This window comes from Carya illinoinensis, chromosome 4, assembly GCF_018687715.1.
Source record: "Carya illinoinensis cultivar Pawnee chromosome 4, C.illinoinensisPawnee_v1, whole genome shotgun sequence".
Classification (NCBI taxonomy): Eukaryota; Viridiplantae; Streptophyta; class Magnoliopsida; order Fagales; family Juglandaceae; genus Carya; species Carya illinoinensis.
Window position 1 is genome coordinate 38,187,501 of NC_056755.1, and position 9,756 is coordinate 38,197,256.

A 9,756-nucleotide genomic window follows, 5' to 3' on the forward strand; every position below is an offset into this window, starting at 1 on the left:
AACTACAAAAAACATGAAAGGGGCAAACGGAAAACCGTATGGACAGAGCCATTTGGGCTGGCTAGGGGAGGAGGTGGTCGGAGCCAAAGCTTCGAACCCCCTCCGCCCAGTACTAAACGGAAAATCCTACTGACTATGAAACGACAATGGTACGGAGAGAGAAATAAGGAAAACAGAGGAAAACCCAAATAGAGTGGTCTTAGTAAGTTATTAAGCGTTGAACTAATTTGCAGGATGAATCATCATGTTTGTTATTTTATATTTTTTAATAATATAGGTTAGCCAATTCTGCAAAAGCTATCCAACGGCAAATACATGTAGTAGAATTGATTTTTAATATTATATTTATTTTGAGATTTGAAAATTTTAAATTATTTTTTATATTTTTATTTAAAAATTTAAAAAATTATAATGATTAGTTTAAAAAATTGTAATAATTAATTTATAAAAATTATATTGATTAATTTAAAAATATTTGTATTTTAGTGATGTTTAAAAAGTAAACTAGATGAGGATTAAAAATCACCATCCGTCCACAAAAAACAGTAATAATAAAACGACATTTATCAATGCACCAAAATGCTTCGTTTGGTCGCGCGTGTTGATACCTACCGGAACACACCGCGTAATACGTATCATAGCTAGGGGTGAGTTCGGTTCGGTTTAGTCCGGTTCGGGGAAGTTTTGCGGACCGGACCGGACCTATTTGGTCCAGGGTTTTCCCACCCTGGACCGGACCAAACTCCCTAAGGGTCGGGACGGGACGGTCCGGTCCCATTCGGTCCAGTCTGGTCCGATTGGTCCATTTGGTCCACGATTGACTTTTTTTTTTTTTTTAATCCTTTGACATTTTGTTTAATACTTATGTAATTATATTGTGATATATTTAATATATATAGTATATTATTATATATATATATTAATATATATTAGTAATATGCTAATATTATTAGTCTATTAGTATATAGTAAATTAGTAATAGTTATTAACTCATTTGCTATAACTAATAATACACTAGTACTAATACTATAACTAATAACTATATGTAATAATAGTAATACTATATGTAATATACTAGTATTACTATATCTCTTCAAACACCATACATTTATTAATACTCTATGTCATACTTTATTAAATAATAGTAATACTCTTATTACTAATACTCTATGTAGTTATAGTGATTTAATACTAACATATTACATATTAAGTTAACTATACTAATACATTATAAATTTATACATATATGATATATTATAATTTATACCATAACTCTTATAATATGTTAATATATTAATATATACTAGTACTATATATTATAGTTAATAGTTATACATTAAATAGTATAATAATATATTGATACTAAATATATATATAGTTATATAGTTATAGACTTATAATGATTTAGTTATTATGAATTTATGATTAATACTAATAATCTATAATTATTAGTAATATATATAGTTATAGACTTATACTAGTATTAGTAATATTAGTTATGTTGAATCAATCAGTTAGTATAATTATTTTCTACATTATTAATATTAGTTATAGCCGTATAGTCTATATTAGACTTAAAAGTCTTATACTATATAATAGACTAATAGTATTAGTATAACTGTATAGCTATATATTAATTCTAATTATAGTGAAAAATATAACTATATAATAGTATTAATAGTAGACTAATAGTATAGCTATATATTAGTATTAGTTATGTTGTTATAGTGATTTAGTATATTATAATTTCTATATTATAATTTATACTATAACTCTTATAATATATTAATATATAGTAGTACTATATATTATAGTTATACATTAAAGAATATCATAATACATTCATACTAAATATATATATAGTTATACAGTTATACTTATAGTGATTTAACTATATATTAGTATTAGTATTACTTATAGTATTTAATATAACTATATAGTCTATGTTAGTATAAGTATAACTATAGTATATTATAATATTAGACTATTAGTATTAGTATAAATATTAGTATTAGTATATAATTATAAATATTAGTATTAGTAAAAAAATTATATAATTAATTTATAAAATTATTTATATAAATTTTTTTTATTTTTTAGTTTTTTATTCGGTCCGGTCCAATCCGAGGTGGAAAACCCCTAGACTTCCACCCTAGATCGGGACCAGACCGAATGAGTTCGATCCTCCTAAAATTGGACCGAACCGGACCAAATTCGATTTGGTCCAGTCCAGTCCAGTCCAAAAATTGCCGGTCCGGGCCGGCCGATTCTCACCCGATTCATAGCAGAATCAAAACAAACCTTTATCAATTCGGTCCGGTCCGGTCCAAAAATTTTCGGTCCGGGCCGGCTGATTCTCACCCGATTCATAGCAGAATCGAAACAAATCCTTACCCACGGGCCACAACGCAAACCCTAGAACCTCACTCCCCGCCTCTCTATAAGTACCAGCAGCAAGCAGCGTGGCTGTCATCCAGCCTCCAAGTTACGGACTGCATTAATGGGATTTCGGATGCGTTAGCTATCTCCGTCCTTTGCAGTCGTTAAGATCGTCGAATCAAAACGTCTCTGGTTTTCCTAATCTTTTTGTGTTCTCGTTATTTTGTTGAATCCACTCGATTTCGTGTGGAGACCGAAAGGCACCGAGATCTGAATTCAATTTCCACGTGAAGGGAATGGATTCAACAGATTTCGATTTTGATAGCTCAGGGGACGATGATGATTCTTTGTGATTTAAGGTCTCGTTCGTCGTAATTGGCTCTTTGAGCCTTGCCGACCATCCTGATATATCACCACCCATATTCTGAGCCCCTTTAGATAGCAAACGATTTTGTTTTTCCCCTTTTTTATTTCCTGGTATCTTAGCATTTGAAAGTTGTTGATCCGATTGGTTTTCTTTTGTTTCTGTCTTTGATTTTATTTTGCATAGTGGGTCGGCCGATGATGAAATAAGTATTTTAAAGGCAAGCATATGTCTGAATCAATCTATGTTGATCAATCTAATCTTCTCTCTGAGGCCTTCTTTGTTTAACTGTTCATTTTTCCCCTTTAATTTTCATGTTGTTTGGTAACCGAGAAAGCTCTGGAAGAGACATCCAGTTTCTGCTTTTATTATCATTTGGGTTTCTAATGCGTAAAGTTCACAGCTGCAGTGAACTAAAAGCTGATTCATTTTTATTAGATTTATTTCGATTGGTATCTCAGCTTAAACTAATTTTTGGTCCAATGAACGGCTGCCGATGATGAAACAAACAGTATTTGCGCAATGTATGAAAGTTCGTGATTACATTTACAACTACTGCCTTCCTTCTGAGGCGTTCATATTGTTCCTTTCGTTATTAATAGTTCAATTTATTATTTAAATGAATGTTGATTAGTCGGTTTCTTGTTTTCTATGTTGTGTACGGGGTCGTGTGATGAACAATAGCATAGTTCAGATGATACTCTGTGATTATCACATCTCACGTCTTTCGCTCCTATCTGATGACCCAGTTCATACTTACTAAGTATTCTTATAGCATGGTAATGTGCTATTTTTGTGTCCGCGGTGGGTTGTTGTGCTAGTCTCCTTAGGAATTTAGGTTCCCGGATGTAGGTTATATGGGCGAGTCCTAAGGGTTCTTGGGGTGGTTCGCCTCAGGACAAGAATATCAGTTGTGTATATTCCAGTACCATTTAGAAATCTCGTCCTTTTTGCTTTTTTCTTTTAAAGGTTACTGTGTTTAATGTTATCTGATGCCCTTAATCATATATAAGGTATACGGAAACCGTGATTTGCATTTGCCTTAATACAAGAATTTATTTTTTATGGACGGACTTGATTGATGCTATGTTCGTATGAGGGTTGTTCTGCCAATGTTTATTTGGTTGATGTCAGCCTTATTCTTGAACACTTTGTCAAGAACGCTAGCTGGACATGGCTGTGTAGATATTTTTCTTTAAAATGCGTTCTAATGATTTTATAAGTTATTTTTTAAATGTTATGGGGTATACCTGTGGGACTGTGACGATTTGTGTGAAAGGTCTCGTTCGTCGTAATTGGCTCTTTGGGCCTTGCCGACCATCCTGATATATCACCACCCATATTCTGAGTCCCATTAAATTGCAAATTGAACAGCATATCGAATTAAATAAATGTAATCTGTCTTTACTCGTTTCAAATGTGATATTGTTTTATTATTTTAGGGTTGTGTTCATGATAATTGGTTCCGAATTTGACCCTCTTTGGTTAGTCCTTCTTTCCTCATCCTTTCTTTCTTTGTTCGAGTTTACCATCCTCGTTGTCACCCCGGCAACAAATTATTGGTAAGCTCCAGGTTAGGTTTATTTGTCAAACAGTCAATTAATGTGATATTGAGAGGATGATGAATAGAAAGGATAATAAATAACATTTTTCTATCACCTTTCCCTGTTATTATTTTATTTTGCTCCTAAGCAGTGAGTTTGCCGCAAGCTGTCATCTTCGCCATGTGAGGGCTGTTCGAGTTTGATATGGTATGGTGGTGGTCTGTTGCATGTGTTGACACAGTCACACAGGTGGAAGAACCCTCATAGTCACACTAATTTTGGGGGCCTCTATTTTGTGTTTTTGGGTCTGCTGAAAGATGATGATCACCTTTTTATATCTTGCATTTAAATTCTTGGGATGGCATAATGTACACTAAATTTTTCTTTAAAAAATGACATTGTCTCTGCATTCTTGGAAATGTAGAAAGTCGCTTGTGGCTTGAGCAAAATGTACAGATGATGAGGATGATTTTAGGCAGCTTGGTGTGGTAAAGGCGAGTGAGTCGAACTCGTATTTTTCAAGTTGTATAGTTGTGATAAATTTACGAACTCGTATTAGGCAGCTTGGTCCTCATGAGTTCATTGATTTTACAAGTCTACCCTGGAATGTAGTAAACTTACGATATTTTTCAAAAACTTTATACAACTATCTTTATTTTTTTTTAAAAAAATTGTTTTTTAGCAATTTAAAATATTGTCCGAATTTTGTATTTTTTTAAACAACACGTGCCATTAATTCATTGTCCGAAATGCTAGTGTTGGTACGGTTGATACTCAATGTTCACGACACGAACACACTGTTCTCTAGCATTTAAACTCGCAAATTACCATTTTGTTCTTCCCCGCTAGTCTGATGCATATTCATAGATTTCGGTACATTATTATCTGCCTGTGAAGCCAAATTGACAAGTTTTCATTACTCCGAAGACATAATCCCTCCAGCTGTTTGGTCTATCCTTTCTATCAGGCAAACACATTGCTTAGGTACATCACTTTTGTGTTGATCTGAGCGAGTCAGCAATTTATATCAACATTTAAATTTAAGATAGACATCGATTCAATGTGGTTTTACATCGTCTAAGATTGAGATATCTAGGGCTTTTGACAAAAAAATAAGCCCATCTAATAAAAATAGCACGCTTCCTTTTTAAGGAAAGAATGTGCCAGTAGTACACAATGAAAGGAAATATTAAAAGGGGGAAACGATGGGATAATCACAAGTTATAATCCAATCGTACAGCTTCCTTGCAGCGGGCGTGATCCATACGCTGGATTTCATTCGGTCGCTGGACCGCTCTCCTGCATGTCAACAGCGCAGCCAGCCTCAAGGACCGTGCCACCAACCCTGTTTGGGGGCCAATACCTGAGTACTGATCTTCCTATTATATTTTTGGCTGGTAAGGGGCCCCTATCAAAATATCATTCATAAAACAAGCAAGAATTTAGAACAGAAGAAAATAAATCCAGGGGTGTCGAAAGTAATGATTTAGAAGTTGATATTAAAATATATTACCATACGTGTGAATCGTAGCTATTATTGCGGTTGTCACCCATCACAAAGACATAGTTCTCTGGTACACGCTGCAAAACAAACTCACAACTTCAATAAGTGTTTTTGAAATCAACAGTGCCTGCAAAAATTTAAGAATTTATGACTCAAAATATAAGAAACTACCAATTTCTTGCTCAAATGGCTATTTACTGGTGGATTCTAATTTATTGGTTCGAATCATATTTCGTGTTGTATGTGTAAAAAGAGTGGAGAATCGGTTGACCATCTACTATTTCATTGTGAGATTGCCAGGACATTGTGGAATGATGTTTTTGCTTGGGTGGGATTAGCTATGGGTAGGGGACCTCCTAGCTTCTTGGAAAGCCATTCAGGGCAACTCTCAGATCACCTCAACTAAGAAGATGGTTCCAACATGTTTATGGTGTTGTATTTGGAGGGAGAGAAATGAAAGAAGTTTGGTGTGGTCAATGGATTGGCTTAGAAGTCTCTATTTTTCAATACTTTACTCCATTGGTCGTTTGTAATTGATTTTTATGGCTTGTTGTTTCATGAATTCCTTGTATCTCTAAACTAAGCACGCTTAGGTGTTGCTCTTGTATATGTCTTGTATACTTGGACTTTTGCCTATTCTTTTGATCAATAAAATCTTGTTTACCAGGTACTTACAATTGGTGTCATGTCATAAGAAGGTGGTTCATTGATGAAATTTTCTTGTCTCTCGATTCCATTAACTATAAGCTTCCCTTTACGAACCTGCAAACAGACAATTACCCATGGTTAGATTCTTCCAATCAAGATATCAAAAGACAGTAGTGCCTGATTTAATAAGGACTCATTCTAAATATTCTCCTGAGTACATTAACATTCAAGATTAAAGGGGTTGTCATGATGACTAGCTTTATGTGCAGGCTAAAGGGGTTCCCTAATTTCCTTATCAACAGCAAGATCTAAGCTACAGGTTCATGAAGAGACACACATACACGTATACACAAGAACATAGAGACAATGAACAGAAGTAAGGCTTCAGGTGTGGATTCATTAATACACAAAAATAGCAACAAGGAAACAGGCAAACAGTAACATGTGATTATTTAAACATGTGCACAAATACACTCACATGCAAGAGCTAGAAGGATATGTGCAACTTCTAATACTTAAGATATCCTGTGGACCTAACATAAGCTGAAATATTCTGAAAAAAGGGATGAAAGACATAGTCTGCACTTGCTTTCTCATTTCATTAGTTTCTTTATTTTCTAGCATAACAAATTGCTATACACAACAACAATTTTTCAGGATGATGTGAATTGCAGTAGCAAAAATTATTAAACAAAGAAGAAAACTACAGAATGTTATGCATAAAAGGCCTTGTGCATTGATCTCACCTCCACCACGTCACCTTCCTTGGCGACAACTCGTTTAATAAAGACATCATCATCAGTATATCCCACTTCTTGAAGGACTGGTGGACTTTTAAATATAACTATATCATTTGCACATGGCTTTCTGAAATAATATGAAACCTGTGAATGCCAGGACATATATTTTCATTAGGTGAATGTACTTCAAAACAAAATATCTAATCAATAGTCATAGTACCACTATAATTAACGGCATATTGAGTACAATGTTTGAAATAAAGATTGAGTTTACAATCTACATAGTCTTTCACTTTTAAGGGAAAGGTCAGAAAGACCTTTCAGTTACAGTTACTTGGTAAAGAATCTCATAAAACAATTCTACACTCAATCAATTATTTCCTTCTCCTACTCCAGAAACTAAACGACTAAACTATGTCACCGGAGCCTATCCATTCATCGCAACTTCAAAACTCCAAGATTATTTTTTGTCACCGAAAGTATCAAGCTAACACGCATGAATATAATCCAAATTGTAATATAAACATAAACTTCACATTAGACTTCTAAATTGTAATATTGTAATCCAAATCTCAACCCAATCACAAGCATGAATATAATCCAAACCTCATCACCAAACATAAAGTCAAAGAGAAAACGAACCTTCCCCATAATAACAAACCAAGCCTACCTTTTCCGCCACAATTCGATCTCCGACGTCAAATGTAGGATACATGGACAACGAAGGAATGTACCTCGGCTCGGCCACGAACGACCGGAAAGCTAGAGATATCGCCAGTGCCGCAAACACCGTCTTCGCATCGTCAGAAGTGAGATTCAACCAGTCAGGCAAAGGCCCAGAACCCCCACTCTTCTTCTCCACCTGCCCATCATCCCCACCTTCCCCACCACCCCCATCTCCTTCACCCCCTTTTCCTCCTGCGCCTCCTCCACTTCCCGACTCCAACACAGCATTTGTATCCTCTGCAGAGTCCTTAAAAGCATAGCAATGGAGACTTTGGAGGTGGGTCCTGTGGTTTTGGAGCCTAAACCCCAGGAAATTTGGGGTTTTGGAAATAGAGGCGAAGTAGGTGGGTGAAATTGGGCGGAGGTTGAAGATTGGAAAATAAAGATATTTAGTGGGTTTGAGGAAAACGATTGAAGAGAAATTAGGGTTTTGAAAGGAAGGTGACGGAGGGAGGACATGAAGACAATGAAGAGATAGCATGTCTTTCTGTCAGGCAATACAGTCGGATTTCTAAAGTTTGCGATAACTGAAGTCGCAGAGTTTATATTGATGGGGGTGGATCTACTCCTTCAGATGTGGTGGCGACTTTCACTGTTTCAAGGCGAAACTAATCGCCGTGACAAATACCAAATAAGAGTTTTGTATAAATAAAGTTATATATTAATATGTATATTAATATTAATTTTTTATATTTAAAATTTAAATTAATATTATTTTTAATAAAATTTATTTTTTAATTAATTATAATATATTGGTATATGTATTAATATATAATTATACATATAACTAAATTTTTTCTTTTAATAAACTCGAGAACCCAGATACCTTGGTTCGAGTTTGGAACGTCTAAAAATAATTTTAATAACTTAAAAGTTTAGTAAAGAAAAGGTAAGCATCTAGTCCTAATCTAGTCTAACGTCAACGCCACACACCATAACTTTGACAAAAAAAATTAAAAAAAAAATCATTTCAACCATACCGGATGGATATCAATTTTTAAGAATTGAAATAGGTCTTAAATTGATACCATACTGATTTTTATATTTTAAAAATTAGTTTAAATCCAATTGATTGATATATTTATATATATAATTTTTTTAATTATATTATATACTAAATTGCTAATTAATATAATATAAAATTCTAATCTTATTATTTAAAACTATTAATCTTATAATATAAAATTAAGAGTTGAACTATATGTACTTATATTTTTATTTACAATTTTACTTACAAAACTCAATCTTTTATAAAACTCAAATTTTGAATTTCAAATTTTATGATTTTTAGCCTATCAATAACAAATATGTGAAGAAGTAAGTGTTTTTGTATATTTTTCTTAAATAAATTTAGCATTTTCCTAAAATTAATATAACATTTTATGTAAGTTAGACACTATTTATACTAGTATTTTCATTTATTATTCAAGTTTATTAATCTAAGTTAGACACTACTTATACTATACTAGTATAATTGAATATTAATGAATTAGTATTGTTAATAATAAATACTAAATTTTAACAATTAAGTTTAGTATTAAAAAAATTATAATATTACACTTATATAATGTCACAAGTGTAAACAGTAAACTGGAAAATAAGACCGGATCAGACTCAAATTAGAAAAATTAAAAGTTTTGGTTTCAATTATGAATCGGTCTATATGGACTCTCAAAATTTCAAAATTAGTGTATACCGGTTCAGTTTAAAAAATTGTTCAAAATCGGACTGAATCAAATTAGTTACACCCCTAAAAATAATAGTAAAAATTTATTTGTAATCCTTTTAATCATCATCCCCTCAACATTTCTTGACGTGGAATTAAATGATAAACTCACAAATGAAAAATAA

General features: G+C 33.1%; 1 protein-coding gene and 4 non-coding genes across 6 annotated transcripts; 4 read left to right on the forward strand and 1 right to left on the reverse strand.

Moving 5' to 3' along the window:
* Positions 1-2,710: 2,710 nt before the first annotated feature.
* On the forward strand, positions 2,711-2,811 carry LOC122308652. Its single transcript, XR_006242167.1, has one exon. It is a non-coding gene; the product is annotated as a small nucleolar RNA Z43 (small nucleolar RNA).
* A 423-nt stretch (positions 2,812-3,234) lies between these two features.
* LOC122308664 lies at positions 3,235-3,317 on the forward strand. Its single transcript, XR_006242178.1, has one exon. It is a non-coding gene; the product is annotated as a small nucleolar RNA U83 (small nucleolar RNA).
* An 87-nt stretch (positions 3,318-3,404) lies between these two features.
* Positions 3,405-3,492, forward strand: LOC122308643. Its single transcript, XR_006242162.1, has one exon. It is a non-coding gene; the product is annotated as a small nucleolar RNA snR60/Z15/Z230/Z193/J17 (small nucleolar RNA).
* A 506-nt stretch (positions 3,493-3,998) lies between these two features.
* On the forward strand, positions 3,999-4,095 carry LOC122308651. Its single transcript, XR_006242166.1, has one exon. It is a non-coding gene; the product is annotated as a small nucleolar RNA Z43 (small nucleolar RNA).
* A 1,213-nt stretch (positions 4,096-5,308) lies between these two features.
* Positions 5,309-8,470, reverse strand: LOC122308279 (chloroplast processing peptidase-like). Of its 2 annotated transcripts, none has more exons than XM_043121520.1 (5): positions 7,850-8,470; positions 7,186-7,323; positions 6,467-6,553; positions 5,806-5,868; positions 5,309-5,695 (listed from the first exon to the last, which is right to left on the reverse strand). In XM_043121520.1, exons 1-5 carry the CDS (start codon positions 8,384-8,386, stop codon positions 5,612-5,614), a joined length of 909 nt encoding a protein of 302 aa, XP_042977454.1. In that variant the 5' UTR covers positions 8,387-8,470; the 3' UTR covers positions 5,309-5,611. The 2 variants fall into 2 exon arrangements, with proteins under 2 accessions (XP_042977454.1, XP_042977453.1); XM_043121519.1 differs by having other exon boundaries at positions 5,801-5,868; positions 7,850-8,464.
* Positions 8,471-9,756: the final 1,286 nt, after the last annotated feature.